We start from the raw sequence: 15,890 nt of genomic DNA on the forward strand, positions 1-15,890 counted from the left end.
ATCGGCGGTTTTGAGCTGAGTCCGGGAGCGAATTCGCTCCCGGACTCAGCTCAAAAGCGGCGAGAATGAACGGCGTGGGCGGGCGAAGGGCGGGCGGCAGCGAGGAGTTTGCGTGGGCGGTGGGGAAACTCCTCGCTGACGCCAGCAAGAGGGGGAAGACCCAGGGAAGCCGCTGCCATCTACGCATGCGTGCCCGGCACGCATGCGTAGATGGTATTTTTGACTTCCGGGTTGAAAAATAGCGAAGTACCCTGTTCGCAATGGTTGGGGACGCAATAAACGGGGGATCACTGTATACTCATTTGTCTTGTTTGAATCTAATCTCTTCACTTCTATTTCTTTTGTGCTTCTTTTTTCCATTTCCATTTTTACCACTGCTAGCGCCAGTTAATCATTAACTTTCCCCTTTATTCTCTTAATTGCTATTTTCCTAATCTTTCTCTTTTTTGCATCATACTTCCAATATCAAAGTCAGTATTATTTTCTTGAATGCTGAGTCTTGGCTTCTCTTTTGAGTTTTCTCTATGCAGTTGGGTAGATTCCAATATATTTTCTGATTCATCCAACTTAAATAGTTCACATATCTCTTTAATAATTTCTTTCTGTTCATCGATAATATCAATTTCTTCCTGAGACATTTTGTTATTTCTACAATATTCTAACTTCAATTTAAGGTAATGTAAGTCCACCACCTGTTGCTGGGATCAAGCCTCTCAGAAACAAGCAAATCCTTCTTAAAACTTCTCACCGCTTGTAATCCAAGGACACTATGTAAAAAAAAACCCTTATCTTGCAGCTCCCAAATTATTTGTTGCAATTATTTATTCTGCCAGTAGGTGTCTCACTCCACAACTCCAATCCACAGAATAATGAAAATAAAAACTTTTAATATAAATCCACATTTTAGACCTTATTTTGCACTTTTCTTTATTCTTCAATACTACAAATTTAATATCCCTTCCAGTCTGCTCAAACAATGGCTTTCTTTTGGGTTCCTTCTCAAAATGCTTTGATAGTCTCAGAGTCCACTTTGGGATTGTGTTTAAACTTCTGCTTCTTTCACTTTCCCCCCCACGCCAAATCAGATGCTAATTCTTCACTGGGATAACTTCCAAGTTTTTCTTTAATATTTATTGGCCAGTCATTCATCAATGTCAATACTCCGCTCAATTCTCCACTCCTGCACAAATTTATTCCGGTTGCCCCAGCTTTTGATGACCCCACTGCCAATTCAAAGAGCTTTATCTCCAACGTCCGAGAGAGTTGCCTACCCACCCCTCTTGGTCTTCTGAGATTCTCTCCTTCTTCTCTGTCCCTACAGGACAGATCCGGTCCAAAGACACCCTCCCCCCCCCCCCCAAAAGCGGTTTGTCAGCCTGGAATTTTGCTGGGCTCATCGGAGCCTTCTATTTCCAGACTCTATTGCCCCGACACTTCCAGTTTCTCTCAGTATGCAACTTTTAAAGCATTTTGTAGATAATATGAGCTTTCACAAATCTGATTGTAGCAGCTTTGGATATACACAGAATATATTTCTTTATAGGAATTTAAAATTTAAGTTTGATAAGAATTTTCATAAGTATGAAACAGAGTCTAATGCAAAATACAAGTATTTCAAGTGCTGATTTGTGTAATTTTGTTTTATAAAAAAAGGAAATTCGATTCAATATTTTATTCTAGATTTTATAATAGTATTGTTTTACCTTGGTCAAAATTTAAAGTAAAATACTGTACTTTTTTTTTTAAGCTACAGTAGTTACAGGTTGGCATGAAGGAAGTGTCCAAAATACAAATCTAATGATTGAAAACTTCTGTAGTAAGTTTTGGACATTCTTGAGTATTTCCTTCCTTTGAGATCTGTCTTTTGGAAACTATTAATGTTTTTAATTCCTTTTTATTAGTTCTAACAAAAATACCAGCCAGCTATGGATTTTTGAATTGAGGGATTTAGTTTATATGATAGATCTATGGCTCTCTATGGATCATTAGGAGGATCTGTTGGCCTTTGTTGTATCAGAGTGATTACAAAGGCTTGAACAGATGAAGTTATAGCTTTCGCAGTGGGGTTCATTGTCTAGTTTGAATCTGAAAGATCTGGATTATCATGATGAATTACCTAAATAAATAAAATATCTCAAGCTAATATGTGTCTTAATCCTCAGTGAAAGTGGGTTTCTCCCTCTTTATTTTAATAGTGAAAAGGAGCTGGAACTCTCTGTTGCTGCATCTGGAGTGGTAGACCCTGAAAAAAATGTGAGTTAATTATTCAGTTCTTTTATAGTCTAAAAGCGTAACGCTGCCACTACCATATTATATTGCAGATATGATGACACACATATTTTTTTTTGCGTTAAACATATGTTTTGGAATTATGGCCAATAGGTTCAATCTTTCTTTCACCAGCGCATAACACATGTTTTTTTACTTGATGTAGGTTTGTAAATACTGTCAGGGTTGGGTGTTTTCCTTTGTAAGAAAAGACCTTGTTCTTGCCATCCTAACCTTCAGGCCAGATATATGAAGTATACAGGAGATTGTTGTCACATGTAATCACAATCAATACTTGCCAGAATTTCCTGCAGCTCCTTTAACGTTGCTGTAGATCTCTTGGCCTCTCAGACTTAATTTTCTTCTTGTTCATCAGCTTTGAAAGGACATCCAGTTCTTGGTAATATGACTGTTGTGCCATATTTTCTCCATCTGTTGATGACCACCTTCACTGTGTTCCATGGTATAGCCCCATGATGGCGAACCTATGGCACGTGTGCCAGACGTGGCACATAGAGCCTTTTTGGTGGGCACGCACACAGTCGCTTTGTCTCCACTTGGCAAAAAAGTCTTCAGGAACTGTGTTGGGATGCCCCACCTCACCGCCAGCCAACTGAGCTTCTTCAGTCACTTAGCTTGGAAACTATTAGCTCCACCCCACCCTCCGCCTCAGTGAGTAGCGCATAATAGTTTGCTGGGCTACTCCTGGCGGCCGATCCAGCACCCAGGCTCGCTTCAATACAAATATTCTGTCAGGCTGAAACCATCATATGGGGTTAGAGATTTTGGCCTGCCACAGTAATACAGCATAAGGAGGGTTGGGAGGGGTAGTGAGCAGTCAGTGGGGAAATTACTAGACACAACCAAAGATTCCTTTCTGTGAGCCAAGGTCACCATTTGTTCTGCCTCAACTGAAGAGAAGAGGAAGCTGATAAACCCCTGCACACGGACTGGCTCTCGCGATGAACTTGTGGGTGTGGCGATGTAAGATGAACCTTAACCTAGGTGGGATTCTGGGGAGTATTCAGAATCGGAATGGCTATGGCGTAACCAACATGGTTCTGTTAATAAATCAAGCTCTGATTGAGAGAATTGGACTGGGACTTGATTTCTTTCTCAGGTGCTATTTGGAGCGCTGACAACAAATTCCGATTCTGAATACACATTCATTCTTGGCTTTGAGATTCTTAGCTGCAATGGGCTAGCAAAGCTAGGTTTGTCCCCCTGTGTCGATCTGGCAGACAATATAGGAAAAGGGGGCGGAGAGAAACTGTCCCATTGCCAAGTTGCGCGTAGATCAGAGTGGTGCAGAAATTCCAACTTCAGCCTCCTGAAGCTATTCACCAAGGAAGAGGAGTCAGTAACATAGAATCTTGTACTGAAGTGTAATACATAATATTTTCCCTCTGGGTAGTACAATGAGATTACCCCATGGTGGCTGCAAGTAGACTGAAACTTCATGGTTAAGTGTCCACTTTTCCCTTCGTCTTGAGTGTTCCTAAATCTGAAACAATTTGAGTCACTTAAGCAACTAAACAATAAATAAATCTACTTTCTTTCATAGCCCCGCAGACTACAAGAATTGGGATTAAAGCCACATATACCAGCGGAGAAAATACCACCTGAAAGGCCAAGACTAGCTTTCCAGACTCCTCCTGCAATTACTTCTGTATCTGCACCTCCTGTGTCACCAGTGAATGAAGATTTCCACAGAGGCTTGTCCAGTGCTCTTGGAGAAGTGTTGGCCCCCAGGTGATTTTCAGTAGCGTTCGCTTTAAAATTGATTAGAAATTGGAATGGGTTATGCCCATAAACCTCATCTTTACCTTGTTGCTTTTGGATGACTATAATTAGCTGAAGAGGTTCTTGATTAATCCTACTTTTCCAATGCATGCAGATTAAGAAGATATAATTAACTGGGGTTACAAAAAACCCCAAATTTCTCAAAAGATGTAGACCCTTTTTGAAGAAGTTGATTTTTACATGTTAAAAGGACAAAAAGTCTAGAAACCTGGGTATTAAGTTAGATTTGTATATCTGAACTGGACCATTCCATTAACCTAATATAGAAAAATGAGAAATTATTTCCTTTGTAGGCAGTGCTTTCAAAGAAAAATATAGCAGCAAGTGGTATTTTGTGGGTTTTTTTAATGTGAAGTAGTGATCTGGGTATCCATTTATAGGTTTAAATTAGGGTTTTCCATGCATTCATTTTATAAATAGAATGTATTTTCCATTAAATTTAGTTGATTACAGATCACTTTCTTTTTTGGTCTAGATCGAATATTGGATTACACTATATTGATTCTGGTTGCTTCATGCCAAAGAAATGAATGTCCCTTTTATACACATTATTTAATTTTATGGAAAAATAACTGCTGCTAATTGTGATTTATCTTCTGTATTACTTCTCTTAATAATTAAAACATTTATCTGAGTAATTCAAGAATTTCATTAGCATCCTATTTTGGGAAAGAGGAAGCTTTACCATCATCCATAAAAACTTCCAGATAAAATGGTGCAGCTACTATGTTTGATTTTTCTTTTTTGAAAAACAAAATTAGCATCCTGTTTTGCTTTAAAAAGGGCATATGATAAAATTTTATTATATTTCCAAGTTTTAAAGGCGCGTGATTTCCTTTTAAGTTCCAATATTGCATCCTTTGTATTTAAATATATACATTTAATGTCTATTCTTTTTTTCTTTTTTTAAATTTATACTTCTTTATTAACAAGTAAATTTAAATTTATTTTTTTAAAAAAATAATATTTATTGAATATTTACAAATATATTACAAATATTTACAAATATGAACAAATAATATCTATTCTTTGAATGCCTTTTATGTGCTATCAATGTATTGTGCATATTTCTTAAATTTATAATAATTCAATAATTAACATTGAAGCAATGCAGCAACTGAAGAATAGGTGTAATACAGTAGCATCAGTCAACTGCTGCATTCTATCAACTGTACCTTCCAAGTCGACTTCAAAAACAGTCCCATTATAGTAGTCAGATCAGGTGTTATTGAGATCATTGCTCCCCATCATCAAAACTTCCTGCCCCAGACAGAAGCACAATTAGCTTAGTAGACTTAAGCTGAGCAAAGCCCTCCTAACCATGGCCTCTATTTTCTCTTCTAACAGTAATGGTAAATCTGGAAGAATCCCCAATATACCAATTTATTTTTTTAGGGATAGTGCAGCTTCAACTAGAGCTAACTGGAACTAATGTTTATGAATTAGCAGTTCTTCTGTACCATTTTAAAAAGTTGTATCATCTTTTTTTGTCTAGAATTGCACCCCTTCGACCAACCCTTCCACCTCCAATTTTGACGGATAATTATAGAACTCCATATGATGATGCCTACTACTACTATGGCACTAGAAATCCGTTGGATCCCGGCCTCACATATTGTAAGTTTTATTTTATTCCTTTCTTTAGTGCAGGGGTAGTCAAACTTTTTAAACAGGGGGCCAATTCTCAGTCCCTCAGACCCGGGGGGGGGTGTGCTGGGTGAGGGTCGTGGCAGGGAAAGGGGCATGGCCAGGGTGGTTGTGACTGACTGGGAATGGCCAGGGGGCATGGCCCACTGGAAAAAAGGCAAAACTGCAGCTGTCACAACAACAAAATGCCCCTTTGTGCTGCAAAAACGAAAGAATGGAAAGAGAAAGAAAGGAAAGAAAGAAAGAAAGAAAAGACGAGACGAGGCTTTATAGGAATGTGAAAGGGCTTTTTCGCATATTGAAGCTCTGGTGTTGTTTTTGCAGTTCAACCTTAGTCAGGAACTTGATGCAAAAGAGCCTTTGGTTCGTTATGGGCTTTTTTGTTTTTGTTTTTAACAGCCAAAGCACAGTCCCAGCCTGGCCTGCCAGCCATTCCAGGCATGCCTCATCAATAGCAGGAAGAAGAAGATGGCCAAAAAAAAAACCCCCCAGCAGAAGCAATGGAGGGGGGCATTGGGATCTTTGGAGTTTAGGGTGGTGAAGGCAGCTGCAGCTTTCTGGAGCATCCTTAGAGTCTTCCCACTCTGGGGCGGCTTGCCAACCCACAAACCATGGTACAGATAGCCACAAGGGCAGAGATGCAGGGAGGATCTGGGACTGGAAGGGATGAAACCTAGAATGGTTTGGATTGTGGGTAGGTACTTGGCTAACAAACGGTTGCATTTAGGGCTGATATAGCGATTGCTAAGCGATACAGTCATGTGACATCTTGCTTTATAACCAATCACATAGTGATGAAAATTCTTACTTTTAGTGGTAAATTGAGGACTAACTATAATCCTAACAGTGTTTACCAACTGATTAATACTATCCTCATACTTCTGATGATGATAATTTTATGTTTATTATTTCAGAATATTATATTATGTTTTGCTATACATCTTAGATTTACATTTTGGATATCTTTTGCTATTTTAGATGGTGCAGGTGGGACACAGCCTTCATCAGCACCGCCCCCTTTCGACGCTATTGAAAAACCTCCCGTGCCCATGTAAGTACAAAAAAGTGCAAAGTAAACAAGAATTTATGTTGTTTTTTATTTCTAGTTATGAATATAATTTTGAAATTATTGCCAGCTTCCAGAACTTAACATTATATATAAAGCAGACCACTTTTGTAGCTGACAAGATTATACAGGAAAATTATGAAAACGTCACTTAAAACCCACTTTCTTTAAATCTTTTTGATGCAGCAATATATTGGGAGCAAGCATTGCAAGTACTAAACCAAAGGTTTTGGGAGTATTTCCTGAAGAAAAACCAAAACCCACAAGAGAGGCTACCTTAGCTTACCAGCAAGAATTACAACAGCAGGTAGGAAGGTGAAACCTGTCCAGAAATTATTTTTGTATTTTCAATTGAGCTTTTAGTTTTTAAAGAAATTTTGATAAGTAATATTTTTTGATCAGTAATTTCTCTTGAGTAAGCCAAATGATCTTTACGCATTCTAGTAAGAAATTTAAAATATCTCAGTTTCTTATTAATATTACCCACTCATGCTGCAAGGCATAATAATAATAATAATAATAATTTATTAGATTTGTATGCCGCCCCTCTCCGAGATTCATATACTTTGAATTTCTAGTATCAGTGCATTTAAAACAGACAGCTGGGCCCAGTTTACCTTGGATAAATTGCCAAAACAGACAGCCTTCTCCTTTCCCTCTCTCTTCTTCCCCCTCTTATCCATCCCTTTTGTTCTCTATGTAATATTATGGAAATATTATGCAGGATGATAAGATTTCAAGGTACCTGATTGGTGCAGTGGTATTTATGAGTTTGTGACAATCTATATCTTCAGTATACAAATAAGGACTTTATTTAGATGAACCTAAACAGCCTTCCTCAAACTGCTGACTAGCGCAAATATGCATGCTGGAGCTGATATAGGGCAGTGCCTCGTGTGCCCTCTGATATGGCTCCGCGTGCCACCTGTGGCATGTATGCCATAGGTTCAAAGTAATAATAATAATAATAATAATAATAATAATAATAATAATAATAATTTATTAGACTTGTATGCCACACTCTCCAAAAACTCGTGGAGGCTCATAACAACAATAAACAATGCAATACAAATCTAATAATTAAAAACTATAGCTAAAACCCCACTATCATTAAAACAATCAAAATTACACAATCATCATCATACATCAGTCTTACTAGTCAGAGAGGGATATATTAATTACCCCATGCCTGGTGACATAATAGGTCTTCAGAGTCTTGCGGAAGGCGAGGAGGGTGGGGGCAGTTCGAATCTCTGGAGGGACTAGATTCCAGAGGGCCGGGGCTTCCATAGAGAAGGCTCTTCCCCTAGGTCCTGCCAGACAATATTGTTTAGTTTACGGGACCTGGAGAAGGCCAACTCTGTGGGACCTAATCGGCCACTGGGATTCATGCGGCAGAAGGCGGTCCCATAGGTATTCTGGGCCGATGCCATGTAGGGATTTATAGGTCATTACTAACACTTTGAATTGTGTCCAGAAACTAATCGGCAACTAGTGCAGGCGCGGAGTGTTGATGAAACATGGGCATATCTGGGAAAGCCCATGACTGCTTGCGCAGCCGCATTCTGCATGATCTGAAGTTTCCAAACACTCTTCAGAGGTAGCCCCATGTAGAAAGCGTTGCAGTCGTTGAACCTCGAGGTGATGAGGGCATGAGTGACCGTGAGCAGAGACTCCCTATCCAAATAGTTATAGGCTTCTCGGTGTTCTCCCAAATGCCGAACCCGGATGTTCGGGTTCGGGTTCTGGAGGCTGCCAAGAAGCGCCCGGCTGTTTCAGAAGGTTACAGCCAGGCGCCGCCGCCCGGTGGAGCGCCGTTTTTGCAATCAGTGGCAGCGTTTTCGGCCGATCTGGAGGCCGGAAAGGAGGTGGGGAATCCCAATAGGAAATTCCATGGGCGGAGCTTTGACGTCATGAAGACATCCTTCCTGGAGGCCACCTTCTGAAACAGCTGGGCGCTTCTCGGCGGCCTCCGGAACCCGAACCTGAACTTCCGGGTTCGGCGTTCTCCCGAACGGCGAGAAGCCCCCCGGCTGTTTCAGAAGGTGATAGCCGGGCGGTGGCGCTTCTCGGCGGCCTCCCGAACCCAAAAAGTTTGGGTTCGGGTCCGGGAGAATGCCGAGAAGCCCTCAGCTGTTTTAAAAGGTGACAGCCGGGTGGCAGCGCCCAGCGGAGTGCCATTTTGCGATCTGCGGTGGGTTCGTAAGCTGAAAAAAGTTCGTAAGAAGAGGCAAAAATTTTCCAAACCCCGAGTTCGTATCACGAGGGGTTCGTATCACTAGGTACCACTGTATGTTGTAATTATTATTCTTAGTGCTGGTCTAAGTATTACTGATTATCCCTTTATACACCAATTAAAGAACTGGACATTTTTGTTTAACCTAATTTGTAACTATGTATCACAATAAGACTATGTATGTCAGTATTGTTCAAATTCAGTATTTGTTAAAAATAATTGCTATTTTATGTATATTTTATATAGATAAGGGAAAGAGAAGATCGCCGTAGGCAAGAAAAGGAAGAAAAAGAACGCTATGAAGCCAAATTAGAAGCTGAAATGAGAAATTATAACCCTTGGGGGAAGGGAGGGGGCGGAGCTCCTCTCAGAGACAAAAAAGGAAATCTTATAAGTATGTTTGAAAATCTAATTATCTAATTAGCTTCCTTTTAGTTCTTCAGACTTGTAGCTGTTTATGTATACTCTCTGCTAAGGGGCATCTTGTTACACAAGTAAAACGGATGTACTACAGCGAATTTACAGCATAGAAGGATTTTTTTTCCCTGGTTAAATAATGCGGTTGAAAAATATTTTCTTTTATGTCAACAAGAACTGTTTATAACAAGATTTTTAAAAAGCTGATTTGATAGAACTGCATTAAGAAAATTATGATCGGAGCAAGAAAGGGAGTCCTGTGATACCTTAAGCATCTGGGCCCAGAAATTTTTTTGTAGGCCTTTAATATATTCTCAACAAAAAGGCAATTGAATTATAGTATCCTCATAAAATTTGAAGGATCAGTTCTTAGTACATACCTTCCGTTAGAAGTTCTGATTTTTCAAAATAAATAACTCAATTAATGTTAACTGTTATCTAAAGTTGTATGTGTCCTTTTGGAGCTTGTGTATATGAAGTAAGGATTTAAATTTGTATAATATTTTAATCATATTTTAAACGAAATTATAAAAGTCACATTGACTGTTTAACATGTTAGGTAGGCTGGAGCCATTGCTTTCTGGACAGAATTCTGTTCATTGTACTTAAGTTAGATGGAAGGGCTAAAAACCAATTTTGTTAATTCTCTTTTTCCTGCACTTTCCATATCTGAAATATTGTATTTGAAATAGATTATCAAAAACAATTAAAAATACAGAATTTACTTCTCTCCATTCTTTGAAAATGCTGTTGAATTAAAAGCCTCCTTGTAAAGAGAAGACATCATTCTCTTCACAAGAAGAGATTGTCAATTCAATCACTCATATATAAAATGTTAAAATATCTATGTTTTAAAGTAAATCTTACATTAATCCTTTAATACTATTAGGTAAAAGTGAAATGTTATAACAAAACTGAGTGACCTGAACTCTTATTGCTAAACTGGATGATAATATTTTTAATTTTAACAAGTTTTTAAAAAATTACTTGACTTATAGCAGAATTTGAAATAAAGACTATTGTACACAGCGCACATAATTCTGTCTTAGACTGAGGCCCTCATGCATCCTTTTAACTGTAATTCGGAATTAATAACTCTTGAAACTGTTATAAATATGCAACATTGGAATAAAATTTCCCCCTTTTCTTCAGCGGACTTGCATTTGATGCACAAACAAAATGAAGATGCATACCATAACCCAGACGCACGAGTACATGAAGATAAAAGAGCTGTAGAATCTGTTGACCTAGGTTTGGCCTCACCAAGACTTGAAAATACAGATGAATCTACAAATAAAACAGCAGGTTTAAATGCTAATATATTTTCAGTTGCAACTGTGTGATGTCATTGGTCAAAATTATTGTTCATTCTTCCTATGCTGTACTTTCCACTGAAGAAAATCCTATATATTTTTCCCATCTTCTTAAAGCGTATAAAGTTTAATAGTACTACACCTGTATTATTACATTTATGAAAGTTGTTACATCCCCGTTGACTTCTGATCTGCATCAAAATGGACTTTGTGCACATGCAAAGGTTTTTCTATTAATTTACAGGTTGGATTCACATTTTGAGAATGTAGTGAAGTTTCTTTTATTTTGTTTAGTGTGGTACATTAATGGTATCAGTGAATAATCATTCCCTTTCAAATAATGATTGTTTTAAAAAATAAGTCATTGCAAAAGTAATCTAGCACAATAAGCAAATGGGAATAATTAGACAGAATAACTTTATTGTTACTTTGAATTTATACTAATTGGCATACATTAAAATGAATTTACATTGCTTACAGCACTCAGTTGGGTTGTTCATGGTTTCTGATTTATTTCTGGTTTGCATTCTAAGCCCAATTCAAGTTTGCTTATCTTTTTCCTTTTGTATTGAGTACATGTTCATAAATTTCAATAAAAAGATCTTCCTTGGTGGAATATTATAATCTCCAGGGTGCTTGCTAAGGAGAGTCCAACATGGGTTCAACTAGTCGGCTGCTAGGGACTGAGTTTAAGTTATTGAAGTACGCCCTCTATCTCCCTTGCTGGTTAGTTTTTTAAACTGAGTCGTAGTGATAGGGACCTTTTTACTTTCACTTCTAGCTTAGATTACTTTTGACTCTAGTCGGATTTCTACCATATTGTCTTATTTGAAGACAAACTCCAAAAATACTCAACCTGCTTAGGGTCAGATACGAGACTCTTCTTCACGATTGCATTTTGACATGCCTATTTCATGGTTTTAAGCACCAGCAGTCCCCAAACTTTACAGCTTGGCAGCCTGACTGGGTGGAGAGGGGAGCCAGGATGCATAAGCAGCAGACAGATGCACACATGCATACATAAGCAGCTCAACTGCAAGTTGAGTTGTATGCACAGGCATGTGCATTCTGGTCCACCATTTACATGAGCTGAGTCACACTCATGTATATGTGCCAGCCCATGGCTGGTTGGGTATAGACCAGTGATGGTGAACCTTTTTTCCCTTGGGTGCCGAAAGAGTGTAAGTATGCGATATTGCATATGCGCGAGTGCCCACACCCATAATTCAATGGCCGGGGAGGACAAAAACAGCTTCCTCCGCTCCCCCGGAGGCCTGTTTCCCAACTTCTGGTGGGCCTAGTAGGCTCATGTTTCGCCCTAACCAGGCTCCAAATGCTTCCCTGGAGCCAGGGGGTGGTGGTAGTAAAAATGCTCTTCCACATCCCCCTGGAGGCTCTTTGAAAGCAAAAACGCCCTTCCAGAGCCTCTGTGCAAGCCAAAAACCAGCTGGCCGGCACCCACATGCACGTTGGAGCTGAGCTAGGGCAACAAATTGCGTGCCAGCAAATATGGCTCCGTGTGCCATAGGTTCGCCATCACTGGTATAGGCCATTGGCTGAGGTCAGGGTTCAGGAATCCTGTGTTACACAACTACCATTTTAACAGACTAAACTCAATTTAGTTTCAGGGCCTTTGTATGATTTGGGGTGAAGAAATGGAAATTATTGCTTTTTAAAGTATGTTTTGAAGGGGGGAAAGTGGATATTATAAAAACTGAGGAAGTTTGGTTATTTTGATGCATATGATTGCAATCAATGCATACACTTTTGAAGAAAACTGGAATAGCTCAAGTGTATATAGACGCCGGTATGCAGTGGATACAGAACGCTGCTTGATCTACAAGAATATGGGAAATGAGAAAAAATATTGGAAATGTAATGCACTTTTAGTTTTTTGAGAAAAAATTGTCAGAACACTAAACTTCTCTTCAAGATTTTCACATTCTCAAAACTGACCACTTAGAAGTGATAGATGTAGATTCCTTTCTATTGATTTTAACATTTTCTGTTTGTAATTTTTTAAAAATGCAGTTACCTTTTTAATTTAAAGCAAATAAATCAGAAAGGAAATGGTGAAATTCATTTCAAGTATTGCCAGATATATCACATTTTTTGATCTATAAAATGCACTCCCCCCCAAAAAATGAGTGGAAATGTCTGTGCATCTTATAGAGTGAATGTTGCCAAAGCCCTGCCCACCTGGCTCCCACCCTTCAGCCTCCTTGCAGAAAACAGCGATTTGTCTCCTTGCAGCAAACAACAAACATCCTGGTCAACTTCAGCACAGCCTGTTTCAGCACGAGCAGCTGATTGGCAGTTAGATCTGCCTCCCGGAATATTGCTGCCACCTATCACTGCCTCGACGTGCCCCATTTTTGGCATCTTCATGTCCCATTTTCAGCCCATTCCAGGCGGCAGTGATAGGTGGTGGTGGTGATCTCAACTACCTGGAATGGACCAAAAACAGGCCACACAGAGTTTGAAAATGGGACACGTAGAGGCTGAAAATGGACCGCATAGAGGTGATGGTAGGTGGCGGTGGCAATGCGCGGCCGCAATCCTCCAGGCTGGAACAGCTGATTGATAGTATTCTGGGAAGCTGATCCTACCACCAATCAGGCTGTGTTGAAGCTGACCAGGCTGTTTGCTACAAGGAGACAAATTCCTGGCAGGCAGATTTTTTTTTCTTGTTTTCCTCCCCAAAAGCTAAGTGTGTTTTATACTCCAGAGCATTTTATAATCCCAAAAATACGGTAGTCCTGAAAATCTATCCCCATCATTAAATAATTTAAAAGTATTCTAATTCTTGGTATATGATTGTTAAAGCTCAGGGTATCTTGGGCACAATTCAGACTGTCACAGTAAAGACTTTGAATGCAGAAAATGTTGATTAATTAAAGGCTTGGGTTTTGTTTTGTTTTTTCTATTTCTTTTCCCTTGTCATCTGTCCATGCATAGTAAAGAAATGGTTTCAAGGGTGTCTGGTCTTCTGGTTCCCTTAATTGTCTGTGTTGCAATCTTTATCAGTATTGATAGTGGAAAATTTAGTTATTTCAAATTAGTAGCTTTTGTTTTTGTTTCCAGTGGAGGTAGGTCGTGCCTACTATAGAAGAATCCAATTGATTCTTTATAAGCTTTTTAAAAATACTTTCTGATTGTTAATTGCAAATATATCTTAAGTTTGATAATATTCTGTAACATTCAGTTACATCATAATTATAGATTATTTGGGGTAAGATGCCTAGCATCACCTTAAAAGCATTTGTGGTGTTACCAATGCTTAAAACTTTCCTCCCTTTCTTTTTTAAATTAGGCTTTACATATACACAAACATCTCCTTTTGCACGGGGTAATGTTTTTGCAGAACCCCCAAGTCCAGAACATCTAAGGAGGCAAGAGTCATATAAGAACTTCCTTCGTTTTCAGGTAAGTATATTTGTAACAATATTAAACAAAGAAAATATATTATTATTATTATTATTTATTAGATTTGTATGCCGCCCCTCTCCGAGGACTCGGAGCGGCTTCCAACAAACATGATTTTCTAAATGCTGCTGCAGATCTGGACTTTCTACGGGTTAGTGTTTTTATTTAGTAGTAGTAAGTAGTAGTAGCTGGTTCCAGCTTCCCCTGGAGATTTGTATTGCCCCCACTGTCCTGGTCTTCTGAAAAGCCCTAACCAACAGGCTTTGTCGGCAGGTCTGGGAGGACCGCTGACCACTAACCACTTTCTGTGGTTTGACTGTTGTATGATTGTTAGATTAATGTTTTTGTTCTGGATTTAAAACTTCTGTATCGTATTTTATTGTTGTTTGCCGCCCTGAGTCCACGAGGAGATGGTCAGCAAATAAATGTAATAAAATAAAATAAAATAAAATTTCAAATACTGAACATGATCCCTAAAAGATCATACACTAAAATGCCTGAGGCTAAAATAAGGAAATTTAGGTTTATTAAAAAGTTGCCAAAGTATCATCCTATCATAATTTCTAAATAACACTTTTGGAAAAATCTTATGATAAATTTGTTTAGACATCACAGAATGTTCTGTGCTAAAGAATATGAAAACTGACTAGTGGAAAAGTGGACAGAATACAATGAAGTATCCTCAGAAAGAGTCAAAACCCTGAGTAGCAACACTTCAGTTGCAACATCTTGTAAATTTCTCCTTGGGAGGAATTTTAATCTTCATTATTTGCAACCATTACATGAAGCCACTAGTTTTAATGAGTGAATTGTATACAATCAAAAATTCTGTACCTCTTGCAGGAGCTATGAGAAGATATAGAATAGATCATCACCCCAGGGCTGGTTCCTTTCTATGAGAACATCACCTTGAAGTGATATTCTCTGCCACAATCCTCATTCTACATTACAGGATAGGAAATTGCATCCCAGGAATGGAATCAAGCTGTTACATTCTAAAAATTAGAAGTAGTGCTTGATTTACGACCACAATTGAGCCCACGACAGTTATTTCATTAGTAACATGGTTTTTAAATGAATCCAGCTTCCCCATTGACTTTGCTTGTCAGCTCACAAAGGCTGATAACATGATCCCCAGGACATTGAAACTGTCATAAAAATGAACCTGTTGTCAAACATCCAATTGTAAATCACATGACTTTGGGGATGCTATAATGGTGTGAAAAACGATCACAAGTCACTTTTTTTAGTGCTGTTGTAACTTTGAACGATCACTAAACGAAGTCAAGGACAATTTGTACTGTCAGTATAGGTTACTGATTGTCTGAGTACAGATAGTTTAGGATTCTTGTCTCAATAAAATGGGTTGTTCTCTGATAGCGTACTACACTGAGCATAAGTGCATAACTTTACACAATAAGCAGCTAGTCATGTATTCATTATACTTTCAGTATATTGGGACGGCTCCTTTCCAAATTGGTTTTCATCTTCATACTAGCTCCTGTTGCTACATTTGTATTCTTTAGGAATTGTTGTATATTCATCATTTGGAACTCTTTCTTTTCACTTAACCTAAACTAACCTTGATGTGATCACTCTATTCTTTCCTTGCCTTTTTTCTCATTAAATTTAATTCCTCATGAAATTCCACAGTTCTATCTAAATTCCTGATCATGAGATTCCAATTGCTTCTCTTCTTCTTTATCAGAATATT

At 38.6% G+C, this 15,890-nt stretch overlaps 1 protein-coding gene across 7 annotated transcripts in view; it reads left to right on the top strand.

Annotated features, from left to right (window-relative positions):
- The window catches only part of CSPP1 (centrosome and spindle pole associated protein 1), a 60,386-nt gene that overhangs the window by 26,078 nt on the left and 18,418 nt on the right, over window positions 1–15,890 (top strand). For all 7 annotated transcript variants that reach the window (XR_011558723.1, XR_011558724.1, XM_070747879.1 and 4 more), the window contains 8 exons: window positions 2,196–2,253; window positions 3,833–4,020; window positions 5,567–5,688; window positions 6,697–6,769; window positions 6,971–7,091; window positions 9,267–9,414; window positions 10,590–10,742; window positions 14,064–14,176. Coding sequence is in view for 5 of the 7 variants with exons in the window: in XM_070747879.1 (XP_070603980.1) it covers window positions 2,196–2,253; window positions 3,833–4,020; window positions 5,567–5,688; window positions 6,697–6,769; window positions 6,971–7,091; window positions 9,267–9,414; window positions 10,590–10,742; window positions 14,064–14,176 (976 nt within the window). In the remaining 2 variants the exon portion in view is untranslated. The remainder of the gene's footprint in view (window positions 1–2,195; window positions 2,254–3,832; window positions 4,021–5,566; window positions 5,689–6,696; window positions 6,770–6,970; window positions 7,092–9,266; window positions 9,415–10,589; window positions 10,743–14,063; window positions 14,177–15,890) is intronic.

This window comes from Erythrolamprus reginae, chromosome 3 (assembly GCF_031021105.1).
Source record: "Erythrolamprus reginae isolate rEryReg1 chromosome 3, rEryReg1.hap1, whole genome shotgun sequence".
In the NCBI taxonomy this organism is placed as follows: Eukaryota; Metazoa; Chordata; class Lepidosauria; order Squamata; family Dipsadidae; genus Erythrolamprus; species Erythrolamprus reginae.